Raw genomic sequence first — 21337 nt, forward strand, 5'->3', positions numbered from 1 at the left:
TATTTGAACTTAGTGCTTTTTTATGCTTTTTTTATGTGTAATTTCAGTTCTTTTGCTTTTTAAAAAATGTTCAAAAAATATACATAGTATACAAAATATACTTTTAAGACCTGAGGTACCCCACAAGTGCATATTCAATACAATAAGCACACTTCTTTTTACAAGTTTTTTTCCCTTTATGTAGATTTTTGTCTTTTGTTTCTTTCAGTAATTTGGTCGTACAGACAGAAGAAAAATCAGTGCATTGTGCACATATGCAGGCCTTAAGTGGAGCAATGGAAAGGATTGAAAAGCAAGCACTTTCCTTCTTTATTGAAATGTCAGTTCAGATAAGGATTTTCCTTAAGCGTACTACGTGTGCATGAATGAACATGCTTCATCGGTTGCGGTCTAAAGTTTAAATGAAACCCACCCCTGATTAAAAAAAAAGTCTGCTTTACTAACACAATTGCAGCCTTTTCATGTGCAGCCTTCATATTTGAAAAGGCAGATTAAATAGTGCTGCTTTGTTGCTTCAGAGCAACGGAAACTCATAGTGCTTTTGTAGTCCTTATATTCCACAGTGTTCTGAATAACAACATTTTTATAAGACAAATAATGAAAATGGTCTCATCCACCTGCCCTGCAGATATTATAGAGGCATGCCAGTTTTTCCAGAGTCCTTTGAATCGCTGCACACCTTACCTTATCCTTTAACAATACAGTATACTATTACGTTTGATGTAGTATGCTGAACAGGTATCAGCCCGATTTCATCCCCCTAGGTATGCGCAAGTATTTGATGGTGTATAATTATATTATTAGCTTGAATAAATAAATTAGACAGTTTTGGACAGCATTTTGGTCCTCATAGTTGTGCACGAAAAGGCCTTTCAGACTTTTTAAAGAGTCATAAGGCTTGCTACATCAAACTAAAGTAAAACTCTAATGCATGCATCTGCGTCTCCATATCTAAAATGGACTTATACAATAAACAAGGATATATATACTGTGATGGACATGTAAAATTACTTGATTAAAATATTCAAGAAACTAATCGTGGCATTATTCAAAAAAATAACTAAATCCAAATAAATGAAGTTAACTTGGTTCAGTGACCTTAATTTCTCCAAAGTACACCCCATCCGCCAACATCAATGCATTCACACAGTATTCTCTTCATATTCTGTATTGGCTTCATGAGTTATTGTTGATGTAATGGTGGTTTTGTGGCCAAACAATACTCTCTTTCTCCCCCTGGCTGTGGCCCCTCTTTGTGTGCTTGCTTTGTGGGTCTGAGCAGAAATGTTGCATTTAACTGGGTGGACGTCACTCTGAAGAAAGAGAAAAAGGAAAGTGGGTGAAAGAGAGAAAGGAAGTATGAGGCAAAGTTTGAAAAAGCCATTTGTGAAAACTTCAACAGCAAGTTCTTGTTTTCTAGTTCGAACTGCCTTTTCATTCATCCCTCTCTTTCTCATCTTCTCCACCTTAGTACCATGTTTTAAGACTGCTGTGGCCACAATATGCTGCATGTTCCTAATTACAGGCCTATTGTTATGTTTCTTCGACATCAGCCAATCACACGCATCTGGGGGTTGGATTTGGATGGAGGGGCGGAGTCTGTGGCTGCTGAACGAAAAATGAGGCGTGTTCCAGGAAAGGTTACAGCTCAGACCAGAAGGATTCCCAGCAGACAACCCCTCCCATCCACACTGCCAAGATCTGTTGACTCTAGAACAGGAGAAGGATCATTTATCCTGTCTTGTCAGCCCAGGGAGGCCACGTTTGCGGTAAAACGCTGCAAAAGAGAGAAGATAGCAAATATATCTTAGAGTAAAGATACTTAGGGAGCACACATAATCTAGAATTCAGTTCAACAGAGACGTGATGAAGACATGAAAACAACTATAACACTCCCTACACAGAATTACCACCCAACCTACTCATAAAACAGGACATGGATCCTCCCTTAAAGTCTTTTCACTTCACAGTGTTTATAAACCAATTTAGAAGCAATTTTTGTTTTTAATGACAGACTGGTATAAACGGTTAGTGTTACTTCATGATTATAAATGTGTTTTGTGTGAGGGTGTGACAGTCTGTCTGGGGAAGTTAAAAATCCTCCATCTTGTGTGTAAACCTGTTTGATGCGTACTGGTTTTCTATTTTAATTTAGGTTGTGCATGACTTTTTCGTGACACATTTTATTAAAATTATACATGGGTCTGCCCTATAAACCAATTTTCGCCTCACAGATTGTTTAGAAAAATCATTTTCTAAATGAAAGAAAGACACAAAATCACTTTCAAGGATGTTTTCTTTCACTTTTTCCTCACTGGTGGAATGATCTATACCTAAGTCTATACCTGAATCCCTCAAAAGTTTCAAGAAACAATTGAAAACTCATCTCTTCCCTGAGCATCTACAGTTAAAGTCAAAAGTTTACGCACACCTTGGAGAATCTGCAAAATGTTAATTATTTTACCAAAATAAGAGGGATCATACAAAATGCATGGTTTTTTATTTAGTACTGACCTGAATAAGATATTTCACATATAGTCCACAAGAGAAAATAACTGATGAATTTATAAAAATGAGCCTGTTCAAAAGTTTACATACGCTTGATTCTTAATACTGTGTTGTTACCTGACTGATCCACAGCTTTTTTTTTTTTTTTTTGATAGTTGTTCATGAGTCAATTGGTTTTCCTGAACAGTTAAACTGCCCACTGTTCTTTAGAAAAAAAAAAATCCTTCAGATCCAACATATTCTTTGGTTTTGCAACATGTTTGTGTATATGAACCCTTTCCAACAATGACTGTATGATTTTCAGATCCATCTTTTCACACTGAGGACAACTGAGGGACTCATATGCAACTATTAGAAGGTTCAAATGCTCACTGATGTTTCAGAAGGAAAAACAATGCATTAAGAGCCAGGGGTGAAAACTTTTGAATGGAATGAGAATGTGATTTTTTTCATTTAGTACTGCCCTTAAGAAACTACAGAAGATACTTATATGCTCCCTAGAAGACTAAGTAAGTTAAATTTACCTTGATCTTCAAATTCAAAAAATGAATGCATAATTTTTCCTTCTGTAGCATCAGTGAGAGTTTGAACCTTCTGTAATAGTTGCATATGAGTCCCTCAATTGTCCTCAGTGTGAAAAGGTGGCTCACAAAATCATACAGTCATTGTTGGCAAGAGTTCAAATACACAAAAAATGCTGAAAAACCAATTAATTTGTGGGCCCTGAAGGATTTTTCAAACAAGGAACTCATGAACGACTATCACTTAACAGAAAAAAACACAGCTGTGGATCATTCAGGTGACAACACAGTATTAAGAATCAAGTGTATGTAAACTTTTGAACAGGGTCATTTTTATAAATGTACCTATTATTTTCTCTTGTGGTCTATATGTAGATGTCTTTATGTGAAATATCTTATTCAGGTCAGTACTAAATAAAGTAACATGGATTTTGTATGACAGAAAATAGTTAACATTTTACGGTATATGTAAACATTTGACTTCAACTGTAATTGCCACCTCCTAAAACTATTTCTTTCACTTTTTCTATGCTTTTATTTTCCCTTATCTTCTGTCCAGCTTTTGTTTAAACGATAACTGGAGACTTGTATAACGGGTAATTCTTGTGTTTATTTTTGTCTTATAATGAATTGCTTGTTGGTTTCCTCAACTGTAAGTCACTTTGGATAGAAGCGTATGCCAAATGAATAAATGTAAATGTAAATAATTAAGCGAAAATGTCCTTCCTCTTATCTTGAACTACAATATTACAATGTCTATGAGAAGTGGAGCCAAAAAATGTGTAGCTGTTTTTACTGTAAATTTGATTAGATTAATTAAACATTTAATTTCAGTGATATAATCTGTCTGGTCAACTCACTATACTTTGACTAGGGATGGATAAAATTATTTTAGGTAAGCTAAAATATTAGGGATTTTTTAAGCCTTGCAAAAAAGAGGTCAGCATTTAAACACAAAAATCACTTGTGTTAATATGATATCTCAGTCAAAATCTGTGTGTTTGTGTGGTCTCTCATGATGCACCTAAAGCCAATTAGAAAAGCAGAGAGCAGGTCAGAACCTGCCTGAATGAAACTGCCACAGGTTTTGCTGTCAACACTTCATAACACATTACAGGGCTTTAACCGAGCTTAAGCAACCGACTGTGATGAATGTAGACAAAAAAAGAAAAAATACAAGACAATACTTATATAATAACAATGTGACAATACAATAATCAATATTCTGTCATTCTATTATAAACTTTTAAAAGTTTAGTCACCAAGATGTTTTAATGTGAAAGACATCTCCAAAGCTCACAGAGCTGAATTTATTTGATCAAAAATATAACTAATATTGTGAAATGTTATAATTTAAAATAACTTTTTTATGTTAATACATTTTAAAATACATCATTACTTCAATCTAGTCACGTGATCCTTTAGAAACCATTCTTAAATGCTGACTTTCTTATTGTCATTGTTGATGGTCTTATTTTTTTGGAAATTGTAATACTTTCTTTTAGGATTCTTTGAGTAGAAAGTTCAAAAGAACAGAATTTATTTAAAATAGAAATCTTTTGCAAGTATGCTTCTCTGTCACTTGCAATTTAATGCCTCTTTGTTGAACTAAAGTACTAATTTCTTTAATTTTATGAATACAATTATTTTAAAAAGTATTCATCTTACCGCATCTCAACTCTTGAACAGTAGTGTTTATCTCCATTTTTTTTTTTTATTTGCTACCTAAACCAAGGATTTTAAAAATAACCATGTTTCCTGACCACATTGATTGACAGCAACTATGTAAGCAACATTTTCAGACAACTTGGAATGAAAAACAGTTTATCAGTCAGATTTACCCGTCTGTTTTGTGTCAGTCTCAACGTTTGTCATTTTCACTGACTCATCTTTATGGAATTTCCTCACTGTGCACAGGTGAACCCTGCAGCTCACGTACGGCAAGAAAACTATTGTGTTACTGCACCTGCATACATCTATGTGGGAGTCTGTTTACACAACACAAGCACAAAACTGTAACTTTTAACAACTGCTTTGTACACAAAAATGACTTTGAGCATTACACCAGGGCTTTATTCATTTAAACACCACAATATCAAATATTAAGTGCTGCCTGTTAAACAGACGGTCTATAAAAATGACACATCCTGAGACAATTACCAATTTCCTTCAAATACAAAACCTATAAATACAAAATGATCATTCTGTACAATTTAAAAACATAATGCTTATTTAAAAACATCCCAAACGTTAAGAAAAAAAAAAAAAAACACTCTAAACTACAAATCAAATGCACAAAACTGCCAAAAAGTAGTACACACTTCAGCACACTCATGCATATACATACGCACATATTTCAAGTTTGTTAGGACAGGACAGTTGCATGAAGCAAACCCAAGGTAAAACTTTTATACACACTTCCAAAGGCATGTTTAAGTTAGTTAAATCTGATTAACAACTGCACTTAAACCCACCAACCCCTTAACAAATGCTAAATCAACCTTTTCAGGATTCCAGAACGCTGCTAAAATAAGTTTTTGGTCAGTTTGACTGAGAAATGTTTGCTTCAGAAGAATTATTTTCAGTGCAGAACTGGGTGTGGGAAACTAGTTGTAAAAATCAAGCTTTTCCATATTGAATCCCAACCCATATGTGCTCTGCATTTAAGATGGGTGTTTTCAGTGTGTGTGTGTATTTCTACACACACCAGATTAAAACAGTTAAATTCTGCTTTGTCTCTGCAGCTATAAAACCTACCATTCAGGTGGGGCAAGAATCCCAACTCCAAATAGGAAAAAAAAAAAACCAACCAACCCTGGAAACAAAGTTCACTTTGTATTCTCAGCAGTTCAGTGTTCAAACAGTATCAAAGGTTTCTGCCAGATCCCATTAAAAGGCTCTAAACTACTCAAAGTGGAGTAGACAACCCTGAGAACTCAATTACTGTAATTTCAGGAAAAAAATGATTCTACAGACATCAAACAGACTAGAAAAACCCCCACCAATTTATCACTTTGAATTAATCATTTGAAAACACAAATCAGCTGCCAAATCTGGACATTCCCTGAGGTTTCTCATAAACAGACGCGTCAGCGGTAAAACCTTGTTTCTTGAGCCAGGTGGCACTACATTATTATTCAGTGCCATGGGAAAGGCCACTTTTACAAGATCAAGGTATTACCTCACGGCGTCTAACACTAATAGATGGAGGTAGAATGAACAGACAAGCACCTATTTCTTAAAATGAGCACTTTTATCCTAAACTGAAATGACGTGAATTACTGTTTTAGGAGCTTTACAGATCTTTTCAGGATACATGCTCTTAAATCTTTATAACAATTCATTTCTCTACATATCTCCAAAAGCACCTTTGTTTGCCGACAGCTAAAAATGGTCACACAGCCCTCTACTGGTAATGTTTGGCAGTACTACAATAATTAAAGCTTTAGAAAAGCTTTAAAATTTCCTGAGTTCCATACATCTCATTTAAGAATGACTAAAAAACAGCAAGTTCTACCTTATATCTAAAAAGGCAAATACATGGGCCTGATTTTAGCATCAATATTCAAGTAACAATGACCAAAAACATTGCCAATGGGCAAACATTTAACTTAAAATTAAGAAGTACGTGAAAAATCAGTTTTTGTTTTGTCAAAAATATCTAAACTATGCAAAAATACCTTATTTAGGTAATATGGCTGACAGAAATAAAAAGTATGGCTTTATAGTGTACTAAACCTTAACTAACTCTAGAGGGCGCTTGTTGACAAAATATCATCCGGTCTAATCACTACAGTAGTTAAATATTAAGACACAATTCTATACCAAATCTACTCTGTCTTTTCAGGAACAGAACTGATTGAGCCAATTCAGTAGTGCATTTTATACAAACTTCAATCTGTTATTGTGTTAAGGAGTGTTTTAAAACTTCAGAGGATCGAAGTCTGAATTTAACTAATTACATCACATGGCTCATGTTTTAAGCAGATCTCCCAGGTCGTATGTGTCAAAGAAGTCAGATACGCCTTCTCCATCCTCCAGACCCCAGAGGTAGTCTTCATGGCTGAGCTGAGGAGAAAAGTTAACAAAAGGACCAGAAGGGTCGGATGCGAATGCCATCCCAGGCAATTGGTCTTCGGTGATCTGGAGGAGGCTGGGAGGAAGATCCAGAATACCCTCTACATCGAGCAGGGTGGTGCTGCCGCTGGTGCCAGTTATCGAAGGCTGAGGCTTTGATGACAAACCTGTACAAAGAAATAGACACTGTTAGTCTCTTTTGATAATAAGTTCGTAGACGTAACTAAGAGCTTGTTGCAGAGGTTTGTAGATTAATTGCTTGGACACAGCTTTCTTGCACACAATGTTACCACTAGCATTTTAAAATATAAACTTGTGATAGTGGCTGCAAAAACTTAAGTTGCTATGAAAGTGATAATTAGTGGTAAGTTCCTGGCAAATGTCTCACCTTCGACTGGCTGGGGTTTGGCAGGTGGGAAGACAGCGGGTGTGGTGGCGTTGGGGGTTTGTGGGTAATCTTTCCTGGGTGTGGCATTCTTGACGGGACTAGCGTCCTCCAAACATTCTTCAGGACACAAGTACACCTCAATTGGGCCATTCTTGCTTTTCAAGTAAATCTGCAACGAGCCCTAATGAAAAGGGGGAAAAAAAAGCAGTAAATTTACATGAAGACAGTAGCGTCCATGTTTTGTATAATATCAGTCATAAATTAATATTTTACATTCCTAATGTGAAAGATAGAAAAGAAAAGAAAAGAAAAAAGAAAAGAAATCTTAAAAAAAAATGACAAGATGGCAAGTGAAACAAAGCATGAGGAAACAAGACAAACAAATATTCTATTTAATAAATCATATACAGCCGAAGTTTACATACACCTTGCAGAATCTGCAAAATTTTAATAATTTTACCAAAATCAGAGGGATCATACAAAATTAATATTATTTTTTTTTATGTAGTACTGACCTGAATATTTTCACATAAAAGGCATTCATAAAAATGTTCAAAAGTTTACATACGCTTGATTCTTAATACTGTGTTATTACCAGAATGCTGTTTTTTTTTTAGTGATAGTTGTTCATGAGTCCCTTTTCGTCCTGAACAGTTAAACTGCCTGCTGTTCTTCAGAAAAATCCTTCAGGTCCCACAAATTCATTGGTTTTTCAGCATTTTTGTGTATTTGAACAATTTCCAACAATGACTGTATGATTTTCAGATCCATCTTTTCACACTGAGGACAACTGAGAGACTCATATGCAACTTTTACAGAAGGTTCAAACAATCACTGAGGCCATAGAAGGAAAAAATAATGCATTAACAGCCAGGGGTGAAAAAGTTTGGGGGTAAATGTAACTTACTTTTGCCTTAAAAAAAAATGATATTTATGCAAAATAAAAAAGTGTGCTTCATTCTGTTCAAAAGTTTACACCCCTGGCTCTTAATGCATCGACTTTCCGTCTGCAGGATCAGTGAGCGTTATACTTACAATATTTCTTATATTTATTTGAATGTTAAATAAGGCCCTATGAAATCTATCTTTTTTTTTTTTCCAAATTCCATTTTTCCCGTTTTAATTTTTCTGGATTCCCCCCCCCCCCCATCATTACATTAAGTAATACATTTCTGTCACAGTTTCTTCAAGTTAAACCAAACTTTTTTGACATCTGTTGTGAAGACCTTCAAGTTTCTGTTTGTATATAATGACAATAGTTTTTTTCTCAAAAGAAACGGACAAATGCTCATGAAGTGACTCTCAGAGCAGTTCTAGAGATTGTTTGTGTCAAGTACTCCTGTATTGAGACTTCAGAGGCCTAAAAACACTGTGAGGGTCACGCACATTTCAGCATGCGTGTAGTAAACGAAACAACACGACCCTATTGGGCGTATTTGCGCCATTCATTCACACAGTCACACTTAGAACATGCAGGATTCATTTTTAATTAATCCTTTTGTAGCTTAATTTTCACAGACACTAATCAATATCATGTTTTGATTTAAGTGTACTGACCAACGTTTGATTTTTTCATCCCAAATTTGGCAAAGTCCGTGACATTTTGTGTTATACAGTAAATTCCATTTTTACGACTGGATTCAGTCTGCGGTTCACGCAGTGTGAAACTCATAGGGCCCTAATTAAATTACTCAGTTGGGTTAGAATTAATATTACAGATAAATAAAAAGCTGAAAAGAGCAGCATACGTTGAGCAGCATGCTTGTGTTCCACAAGGATTCTTAACTAGCTTGACCAGCAAGATTTCCTTGGTCTACTAGCTCCTCCAGAAAAGCAATGCTGGTCGATCAGCTTGGATTAGCATAGCCCACAAGCTTGATCAACACCAACCAGCATAAACAAGCTCAGAGAAGCATCAGAATTCATGCAGGTCTTTTCACCAATGTTACGTTTGTACCAAGACAAATACTGACCTCAGATGCTTCTGGAACTTCCAGTTTGGTTTCAGATGGTGCTTTCACAGCAATCACAGTTTGATCCTTCAAGCTGTTTATGGTGCGAATGTCATGATAGGTCACATATCCTAATGTGAGCTTCAGTTAAGGACAAACAGCTTTGGCTTCTAATACAGGATTCACAATTACTGACAGTTCACATAGATGGTAACTTAATTACATTTAAAATGAAAGACCCATAATTAAGGTAATCGCAAAATGGATATCTATGCCCTGTGAGGGTTTTAAAACAGCATGTCTGAACAAGCTCACAAAAGTCAAGGAGATGAAAACCACTCCTCAGATCTTCAAAGCACAAACATACACACAATGAAAGGATATCTTTGGTTGTCCTTGTTCTCTGTCAGTTCCCGTAGCCGTGTTGAGCTGGACTGAATGAGGTCGTCCAGAGCTTTCTCCTGCCTGTCCAGCTCAGAAAGCTCTTTCTTAAGGGCGCTGGTCTTGTCTGAATTACTGGATGAGCCCTCAAACACACCACTGACCCTAAAGCACACAAGATACAGAAAACACTGTTTGAAACCATGATGAAACCATCACAATTAATAACACATTAAGAATGTGTGTGTATATATAAATACTGCATTACATTATACTTCAGAAACCATTGTAATATGCTGATTTGGTGCTCAACATCTATCAGTATTGAAAGCTGTTTTAATATTTTTGTAAATAAAAACCCCTTACTGAACCCAAAATTCTGTATTTTCAGTTAGTTTTTTCCACAAGAAAAATGCTAAAAGTTTATTTTTTCCAATTACAAGGACCACAATATGCGGTTTTTAATATCATGAGTCCTCAAAAGTGAAGAAAATGCCTTATATTCTCCACAGGGTTCCCACACCTTGGTTTACTTCAAATTCAAGGACCTTTCAAGGACTTTCCACGTCCAACACCCTCAAATTCGAGGATTTCAAGGACCCGTGGGAACCCTGTCTCCAAGTAAAACAGAAGCTCCATTCATTTGGATTGATGAGTGGAAAAACCACAAGTTAAGACTCGCAGGAAGTTTTCAAACACTTTGAATGGACTACAACATTATCTTCAAGTCATGCATTTCAGAGCTGACTCAAAAATGAGCATTTAGCACATCCAATCTAACATACTCACAGCCACTGGATGTTGTTTTTGGATTTCTTGCGGATGAGTTGCACTCCCTCTAAAACATTTGTGATGTCGTAGATGCGTCTTTTCTGAACCTCTAGAACTTCTGTGGCCCAGTTGAGATCCAATACCCCATCAGCCGATTCGCTCAGCAAGCCCACAAATTTCTTAGTCAGCAGGCCAAGGGAAGTGTCGTAGCGGGTGCGCTCCCCTGGAGACTTGGGAGCTAGAGAAAGATATAAAGGAGGGAAGAGATACAAAAGAGGCATTCTTTTAATAATAGTTTGAGTATTAACAGCAGCAGCTCCTACTAGAAGAGCAAGAGATGCTTGGACAGGTGTGTTTGCTTTTCAAACTACTGCCCTAAAACAGGTATGAACTTCCACCCCTCACTCAACATATGGAAACAAACAACAAAAGGTCCACTTTTCTCTAACGGTGACTGAGTTGACATTTGTCGCAGACCATTCTGTTGTACTCACTTTTGGGGCTTGGTGCCCTTGCACATGCAGAGTTTCCTTTCCCTTTTGGTGTGCGGAATTCTGGGAGATAAAGTGGCTCTTCTAGATCTAGTCTTCTTTTGGCCTGGGACAGAAAGACAATGAATGTTAATTATGTCTGCCTTAAACTGCCTGTAGAAGATGCTGTTTCACCAAACTATTTGGATGAGCATAGCTTTGGTTTCTCTGAATGTTGCATGGTTTTTCAGATAAACCACATTTGCTCATATAGGAAGGAGTATGTTGAAAAGCTTAGACAGTGAGACGCACTTGAGTAAAAGTGTATTCTAAACTGCATTGTTCAAAAACAATCACTCCTCTTTCCTCAAGGGCCAGAATACACACTGCCTCTTTAAATCCATCTCTGTCCTAAAATGTAAAATAAGTTCTAGCCCTTGTTTTTTCTTGAGAGGGTCACTTGAACAATTACTACTACTAGTCCATTATAAGAAAGGTGTGGGGAAAAAGGGCGAAAGAATCATCCATGCATTTTTTTTTCCTTGCAACAAGATCAATAACGTGTTAAAGGGATATTTGACCCAAAAATAAAAATTACCCCAAGATTTACTCACCCTTAAGCCATCCTAAGTGTATATGACTTTCTTCTTTCATATTAATATTATCTGAGTTATTTGAAGAAAAAATTCCTTTATAATGGCAGTGAATGCCTGTTGACATTCAGGTGTAGCGTGAGAATATGCTAGTCTCGCGAGAACGAAGTTTTGTTTACAGGAGAAAAGAAAAGGAAGCTTTTATTAACCCCCTGGAGCTGTGTGGAGTACATTTTATGATGAATGGATGCACTTCATTGGACTTCTATTGGACTACTGAATATCAACACCCGTTTACTGCCATTTATTTAGAAGAGAGTTATTTTAATATAACTAATTGTATTTGTATGAAAGACACAAGTCATATACACCTAGGATGGTTTCAGGGTGAGTAAACCATGGGGTAATTTTCATTTTTGGGTAAACTGTCCCTAATGAATGTAGTGTGATCCTGGACCACAAAACCAGTTGAAAGTAGCATGGATATATTTGTAGAAATAGCCCACAATACATTGTATGGGTCAAAATGATTGCTTTTAATGCCAAAAAAAAAAAAAAAAAAATTCTGATGTTTTATAAATCTCAGTTTTAGAAAACTGACCCTTATTACTGGTTTTGTGGTCCAGAGTCACATATTTCACGCTGACTTTAAATTTAATTGACAGGCGGGTAGGCAGCCTCCCGTCTAGAACACCTCAGGATACATTAGCGTTTACACTACAAATGTGAAATGATCATGTTTTCATCAATCCTTGACTTGATTGAGCAGGCCACAAACCTGTTTGGACCATTTATAGCTATATTTAGCGCTATCCATTTATGTGTTAAACCACCCCAAATGAATTTCAAAATCACATTCAAAAGGAGTCTAACAAACACGGAACAACAATAACTGAGAACTTGATGTAGTAATCTATATCAATTCAACCCTTTTTCCATTGAAACCTCTAAGGAGGGCATGACCTGAACGTTTAAACATTTCTGAAATCTTTAGCATTCCACAACAGGCAGATGGGCTGGTTTTAGCAACCCAACTCCACCAAAAACTGGTTTAAAAAAACCAACTAACATGGAAATGTGCACCCACACATTGCCAGTTTGATTTCCAGAGGCATTCACGACTGCAGTTCACTCAAGACAGGATACTTCTGTAACAGACTCCGAGCATGTGCTGAGAGCGGTTCACTCATTCCGTGTGCGCAAGCGTCTGCAAAAATGCTTGCATTGTCCTGACCTGAACGACATCTACACCTGTCACTGACATCTGGAGCTACTGAGCAGGTGGTTGGGGAGAAAAGAGGCATAATCTTTCAGTTTTTTCAGTTTCCTTTTCCGTTCTTTTCCCCCCACCTTTTCTAATGAATCCTTCCACCTTGTCTCCCGTTTGACCTATTTGTTTTATGTTATGCAAGACCCTTATTATGGATGCAAACATGTATGTGAGGTCTGCAATGACAATATGAAAGTCTATTAATTAGGTTTACTTTTTTTTTTTTTTTTTTTTATTTTTATATAGTATAACTAAATCTTTATACATGATTATTATGTTTCAAATAATCTGTTTTAAAACCACCACTAGATGTTCAAAGTAGAGGCTTGGGGGGCTTCCTCAAGACTTTGAGGGAACGTCTTTGAATGGTCATCAAATCTGTGTTAGCGTCAGCTGTTACCATGCTTTGGCACAGCAGATCGTCTCAAGATGAATACACACACACTCACCCACCACCTGGGTGTATGAAGGGGGCCTTTGTGTGGTTCGTTTCTCAGAACAGCAGCATCTCATGTCTGTAAGAGTTTGCGGTTGGTTCTGCCTACTTCCTGTGTCAGTGGGAAATGAGAAGTGAGAAATGCTGGCTCAGGGCATACGGGGTGGAAGCTGAATCATTCACTTTTAAAAGCACTGATCTGGGAGCAACTTCACCTGCTGAAATCCAAACTTTAACTACTGAAATCTACACCAGTTTGCAAATAAACAGATTTATATCAGAAACTGGTGGAACTGCTCCAGGCCCAGGAGTTTCCTAAAAACATGCAAATCCATTAAGCTAACATTACACACACCAGTGGCTGTTTAGGTTAGCAAAAATGCCCATGTTTAGGCAAAAGGTGTATGCATGTAGAATTTAAGTGCCAAATGCATAAATGTAAATGTCTGTCAGGATTAAATTAATTAAACAGTAACAGCATGCAATGATATGTACGCAGAAACAATTATGGGCTGAATGTGATCGTTGCAGCAGGTTAAGATACATAACTTTATGATGATTGCCAAATTCATAATGCTTATTTTAAGTTATCATAGTAAAAATTAAAGCATTAGACATGGGTTCTTCTTATCAGCTTTTGCTGTCAAACTTGCTATACCCCAATCATTATTGCTAAAATATGACTTAAATAACCACAAACGATATTCAAGACGTGCACAATTTTCCTTCTCACTCAAGAATAAAAAGAGACTCAAGAGTCTAGGATCAAGCGACTATAGAGATCATGATGAAACACTATGAAATACTCAGCACTGCCATGGCACAATACCCATATAGCAGGCAAAGTTTCACTAATAGCTATTTCAACAAGAGTTACACAAAACCTGATCATTACCAATACTTCTAGAGGATATTTCATCATAAAAAAAACCCTGGTTAATGTTCTTTATTCATAGACAGCATATTTACACTACCAATTATTGGCCTGTCTGATTATTGGCATCGATATTAGCATTATTATGGTTATCTGTCTTTTTAAAAGCCTATTTGCTTTTTTTTTTTTTTTTTTTAACATTTTAACTAATTTTACACCAGACATACAGTTGAGGTCAAAAGTTTACATACACCTTGCAGAATCTGCAAAATGTTCATTATTTTACCAAAATAAGAGGGAGACATTTACATATAGTCCATGAGAGGAAATAATAGTTGAATTTATAAAAATGACCCTGTTCAAAACTTTACATACACTTGATTTTTAATACTGCGCTGTTACCTGAGTGATCCACAGCTGTTTTTTTTTTTTTTTTTTTTTTTGATAGTTGTTCATGAGTCCCTTGAGTCCCAAAAGACAAAATAAATTTACCCTGATCTTCAAAATCAAAAATTTTTCACCCCTTGCTCTTATTGCATTGTGTTTCCTTCTGAAGTATCAGTGAGTATTTGAACCTTCTGTAATAGTTGCATATGAGTCCCTCAGTGTAAAAAGATGGATCTCAAAATCATATATCATTGCTGGAAAGGGTTCAAATACACAGAATTTGTGGGACCTGAAGGATTTTTCTTAAGAACAGCGGACAGTTTAACTGTTCATGACAAACAAGTGACTCACGAACAACTATCACTAAACAAAAAAAAAAAAAAAAAAAAAAAAAAAAAAACACACAGCTGTGGATCATTCAGGTAACAACACAGTATTAAAAATCAAGTGTATGTAAACTTGAACAATTCAACTTATTTCCTCTTATGGACTATATATAAATGTCTTTTATGTGAAATATCTTATTCAGGTCAGTACTAAATAAAACATAACACGCATTTTGTATGATCCCTCTTATTTTTGTAAAATAATTAACATTTTGCAGATTCTGCAAGGTGCATGTAAACTTTTGATCTCAACTGTACGTATCAGTTTTCGTCCAGTTGATCTGTAATAATCGGTATCAGCCCTGAAAAACACACATCGGTCGACCCCTAATTTGAGGGCTGATATTTTTCAGTTTTAATGAGTCTCGTATGCTTACCAAGGCTGTATTTACTGGATGAAAAAAAGCAGTAATTTGTTAAATACTACAAATTATATGTTAACATATGTTAAAATGTAATTTATTCCTATGATGGCAAAGCTAAACTTTCAGCCACCATTACTCCAGTCTTCAGTATCACATTACTTTACAGAAATCACTCTAAAATGCCAATTTGGTGCTTAAACATTTCAAGACATATCAAGAAACAAATGTTGAATAAAAGTATTTTTTCCTTCAAACATTGTAACAGCAATGTAATCTGGTCATCCTAAAATTCCCCATGAGTCAACTTCTATTGAAAACACTAGTTGTGAAAGCTGAACAGAATGGTTTCATATGATTTTCATACATAAGTCTTGGATATTTAAATGACTAAATTCTACTGATAACAAAATATTAAATCTCTGCCTATTAAATGAGGCTCTTTTTAAACAATTTGGCATTTCCAATATACACTTCATTTCTTGTTGGATATCTACAGGCTCATTCTTTGAAACGTACTGCACAAGAAGTCACACCTCCCCCGTTTTCTCCTGCACTAAAAGCCCTAACTGTGAGTTTTTCACTGGTTGGAGGTGGGGAATGAGGGTCCTAAGCTGTGTTATTGTACAACTTTCCATGTAATCATCATCCGAGATGTTTTTGAACAATCAAAATCTGCCTGGAAAGAACAGGTTTCTGTACGCCTACAGACACACGTGAGAGAAGAATGACCTGCAAACTGTGCCACTCCCAAATGTGAAAAAACACATACATCCCACTCAACGTGTAAGAGCGAGAAAGGTCATTCTGTGTCAGTGGCGTATTCCAAGGTGTCAAAACGAAAAAGAAGCCACAGGTAAAAGAGAAAGGGGGAAGTCCAGATGAAAAGGGCGCAAGGGGACGATACTTTGAAATGCAAAACTTGGCCAGACGGGTCCATGCAGAGCGATCGGAGTTAAACAGCTTGAGGCCCATCACCCACCTTGTTGATGCAACACCTGGTTACTGGAGGCCCCACAGGGGGAAACAGGTAAATTAAGAGATTGAAATGAGGTAAAATGCCTTAAGGGATTCTGGGATGGGGGGGAGGGAGTGCATCACTGGGGTCTCCAGAAACAAAGCCAAATCATGTGTTAATGATCATTTGATCTCAAACACGTGAGATTTGGAGTGAACCAAAGACCTAGTGATCTACATGACCTTTTCAATCCCTAAAGTTTGGCTCTGTTGTATAGTTCTCTAATCTTTATTTTCCTTCACCAGAGATTGCTGAAACAATGCTAACATAAATTACTGCTACATGTAGTCTGCAAAGATTGTCACGCTTGTGCATTTGATAAACAAATGCTTACTTGTTAACACATTAACCAAACCTATGATAAGAAAATATGATCTGGGAAAAGTTATGAAGCTATTAAATATCCTCGAGTGTCAGTCTTTCCTGTTTAAGCTGTAAATCAAAAGGTCTGTTTTCCTACAGCAAATGGTTCATCACTATCAGAAAACATTAACTACGAGATCATTCGACTAGCCAGTGTCAGCAGCTTCCAGGTATTTTAGCAATGCAAAAATTATGCTGCTTGACAAAGTAGTATTTATCATATTTTATCATTGCGACTATAAACACGGTGGTTTGTACCAAACAATTTTACCATTTACTTCACTTTATTCTTCTAGTTATTTGTCTATAGTGACCAATGAAACTGAAGTGTTTCACATGTTCGCAAGAACCAGCGTACTTACACACTGAAAAACAACGTAGATAAAGAAAGTTGAATGTTTTTTTTTGGTTCTTTGGAATAACATGCAACATTTATAACTCATTGACTATGAGAAAGAAATGTGCATTTGGAAAGGAAATATAGGTATATTATTATCTCATACTGACTTTGTCATTTTGAACGAAAGGGCTCAGGGGGACTATGAGTTTCAGCAGAATTCATGATTTCATTATATGTAATTCACAACTTTAGTTTTCAGAGTAAAGGTTCAAAGATCTGTGAACAAAAACGTGAACATGAGGTGTGTCATTCATTCATGTCAAAGTGAAAAAGGGGCAGAGAACAAGAGTGAAACTCTTCACAGCAGGAAATATGACTGTAGCACATTGGTGTGAAAAACTGAACAAGGGAAGCTGGAAGTTGTTCACAATGCCATGTGGAGTTTCACTAGAAACACTTTTTGTTTCCACAAAAGACATAAAGAAGCTGTTTGTAACACATTTTAACACAGACTAAATATCATGATTAAAAAGTTTGGAATCAGGGAAAGCAATAGCACAAGGCCTTATCTGATCTGTTAACATAACATGAACCATTCTGAGTTGACCAAACCCAGAAAAGCCTTGCGAGACAGGCTTTTTCCTGTAATCTATGTCAGAGTTTGAGGCATGTGCATCAGTCCCTATGCAGACGCCCAGTCTGTTATCAGGCCTGCCCCATATTCTGCAGCATGAGCCTGTGATCATTCCTTTTGTTTATCAGCTGGAAGCAGTAAGCAACACACAGAGAAGTTTGACTGAGGGAGTTCCTGAAGCAGATACTTTGACCTTTTTGACCTTTTCAACAGGTTGAGCTCGTGCAAGGACGAATGGCGAGACAGGTGTACAACGGCACAGGAAAAAGGGGAGTGATAATTATAACTGCAGTCACACAACCTAAAAGCTGTAGAATCCTGGAGTTGAAACATACAAATACAGGAAGAACCAGTTTGGGGATCAGTCTAATGAACCTGGGTCATTTAATCATGCAGCTTCTAGAGAGGCAAAGCGTCCATTCATGGAAAGGTTTATAGACGGGTAAATATAAAAAGGTTCTATGTTTTGATGAATTTACCTTTGAAGACCCTTCCCCCGCTTTACTATTAGGCCCGAACCGTATAGTATAGTGTCCGGTTCAGAAGCTGTAAAGCACCCTTCCCCCGTCTATGAGATTCTACCACCTCCCCCCTGAAATAACTGTGGCAAGCCATTTCAATATTCAAAACTAACTATCTATTTTAAGGTCACTAGCACTTATTTTCAACCCAAGCTCATGAAAATACATCCCTCTATACACATTTCTGCAACACCGTAATTACTGCACGTTTCACGGTAATTCGTGAATTGTCCAGAGAGTGGCGCTAAAATACACATTTAATACGTGACCATGGCATGTTTTTATTCCATTGGTACAGGCACGTATTACTGCGTTTTTATTACGCTGCTTGAAGTAAGTATTGCAGCTGTTCAGAATTCAAATATCCAGGGAGTGTCGCTAAAGGTTAATGCTCTATCGTGTTGGAAACACCTCCTACACCAAACCCAACCCTAAACCTACCCGATAGTGTGAACAAATGCAAAAGTAATATAAAAACACATTTGTTGATGCAGCCGTGCTATTTTAACTTCCTTATGTGAATTTGAGCTGTTTTGTCAGAACTGTAGTTTTACGGGGTTCGTACCGGAGCTCTATCGTGTGAGCTACCGTGCAAACCTACTGAATTAGAAAACTCACACATATGAAGCTGTATGTGACGACAATGTTCAAATCTTGCAAGATGTTACAATTGTTTTGAAGTCATAACATAATATTCTGCAAGTAATTGTGTGAAAATTAGGCTTTATTAAGCAAAACTCTGTATCTGTAAATCATACTTTGTGTGAAAAGGAATAAAAGTTGTCAAAGTTGTCGCCTCTAGTGTTCATTTCAACTGGAATCTGCAGTGATTTGTAAATAGAAGTACGTTTTTTTCCGGTTTGCAGAAAGGTATGAGGCATGTATGTCCAATGAGCCTATGTTGCTTATTTTTTATTTCCTAGTAAGTAATGCAATAGGGAACCCAATTTTTCCCAATTTCACTAGTAACAGTTTATTAGATACTGGTACCAATTGTTTTCTGCTTCATGCCCTTATCCCGGTGACGTCAAGGTTTCCATTGGTAACAAACCAGTTTTTAGTTTTACTATTTATTTTGCACCAGTAATTATTTTGTTGCTAGTTACTTGTATCTATTCCAGTTTTTAGGTTGAACCACAGATTTCCAAAGAACCCCATGGCAAAAATTAGCAATTTGTTAACAGTAATAATGGCATAGACCTTAGGGGAGACGTCATATTGAATTTAACATATTTGAAAATGAGGCTGTGAGTGTTTGACTTGCATTCCATGCAATGGCTGTGTAAAGTCCTAAATCATATAATTTTCAAACCTCACAACTTAAACAGTTTAATGGAGCTGTCTGAAGTTTGTCATGAAAAATGTTTCATCAGAGCAAATGGCATGTTGTTACATAACAGCAGAAGCATTTGAACACACTGTAATTCTAACCCTCATAGTCTCCTTTTCATTCCTTTCCAAAACTACATGACACTATCCTGACTATTATCTAAATTTTCACTATTAGCAAAACAGTGAGTACTATTTTGAAATGTTAGATACTTGACTAGTCTGTTTTAAGAAATAAATGGCTTGCCACACTCTCTTACCTAAAGGTCCTGTGTGTTCTAATGTCATGACTGAAATATACATGCAGTGTTGTGGTCAAGCTCTCCAATTACCGGCCTGTTTTATTCATTCATGAGGAACTGACAGATTTTAGGTACATCAGAGATGAGGGCACAAATATAACCCTCTGGCAAGCCAGAAAGGGGAAGCTTTCATTTTGTAGAACATGAATTCTACAGTGTGATTGTAGCAGTGTTTTAGTAAATGATATATTATTGTACCAATATATGAAACAACAAGCATGCGCATACTTATCGTAGTATTAAGAGTGGCAGTGGAAGGAAAGTGGCTTACCGGCAGCCGCCCGGAAGAGGTCCGCACCGGCTTAGGCTCCGGCCCGTGGGGGGTCGCGTACAAACAGTTGGGTCTCTGCTCCACAACTGTCGTGTTACCGATTTGAGTGAAGTATCCAGCCGGTACCGAATTCATCGGCGGGCTTGAGAGTCCCGTGTTGAAAAAATCCGTCCTCACCGCGGAAAACATTTTCTTCTGTGGGCACGAGAGTCCAGATACTGCGCCTCTTCCAGAAGCAGGAGAAATCCCTCTGGGTATCCGCATCATTTTGCGCACGAAATGCACAAAAACCCGCGAAAATGACGCAAAAGAAACTCTTTTATTAGGCAAATCGCGTCTATAATTTATAGCAGACCGAATTAACCGTCAAAATTAATACGTAACGTTATATCTCTAAAAAACTGCAAATGATACAGACAATATGCACTTTAGTATAATAAATACTGTTAAAGTTGTAGATAAATTATGCGTGAAACTACAAAAATATAAACATCCGAAATTCACAAAATTCTCTCCTAGGGTCCTTTGTTGTAGTGGTACAAGAGAGGCTATTACGTCTTATTATGTAGCAAATAAATTAAACATGTATTAAATGTACCACGGTCATTCAGTTTTATAAATCTACCTTTCAGAGGTAAGCAAAGCTTGGGGAATGTTTCTCTTGTAGTTCTTGCGTAGAGCCGGCGATTGTGAGAAACGTTCCTGTGTGTCTGTAATCCCTCTCCGGCCGAGAAGCTTTGCTTTGACATCAGCTCAACAGAGGAGTGCTATTTTAGCGCCAAATTACGTCCCGCGAAATTTGGATCTCCCGCGGTTGGACGCGCTACGTGATTGGCTGCTGGCACGCCGCGCTCATTCGGATTCTGAATATATTTACATGTAACAGTTGGTGCCTAGTGTTCTTCCTCTTAAAGAGACAGCGCCTTTTAATCTCTTTTGTGAACAAGGGCGATATTCTTCAGATTTTGAGAACAGCGTTCTCAAACGTGTCCTAGTCAAATGTAGATTTAGCACATAGATGTGTTTTATAAAATTAGATTTTATATAATATATATAAAACTGACGTTTTTCACCCAAGTTAACTCATATCATATAAAGAATCATCAAAGCATTTACAAAGACAAAATACATCACAAAGTATAAAGATGACTCTACATCATGCCCATTGTGTTTCCATAGTTTC

General features: G+C 36.8%; 1 protein-coding gene across 1 annotated transcript; it reads right to left on the minus strand.

Annotated features, from left to right (window-relative positions):
- Positions 1-5109: 5109 nt before the first annotated feature.
- Positions 5110-20895, minus strand: e2f2 (E2F transcription factor 2). Its single transcript, XM_051132666.1, has 7 exons — positions 20155-20895; positions 11093-11195; positions 10617-10836; positions 9831-9992; positions 9468-9582; positions 7495-7675; positions 5110-7273 (listed from the first exon to the last, which is right to left on the minus strand). The coding sequence occupies exons 1-7, from the start codon at positions 20419-20421 to the stop codon at positions 7002-7004; spliced, it is 1320 nt and encodes a 439-aa protein (XP_050988623.1). The 5' UTR covers positions 20422-20895; the 3' UTR covers positions 5110-7001.
- Between the last annotated feature and the right edge of the window lie 442 nt (positions 20896-21337).

Source organism: Labeo rohita, chromosome 17, assembly GCF_022985175.1.
Source record: "Labeo rohita strain BAU-BD-2019 chromosome 17, IGBB_LRoh.1.0, whole genome shotgun sequence".
NCBI lineage: Eukaryota > Metazoa > Chordata > Actinopteri > Cypriniformes > Cyprinidae > Labeo > Labeo rohita.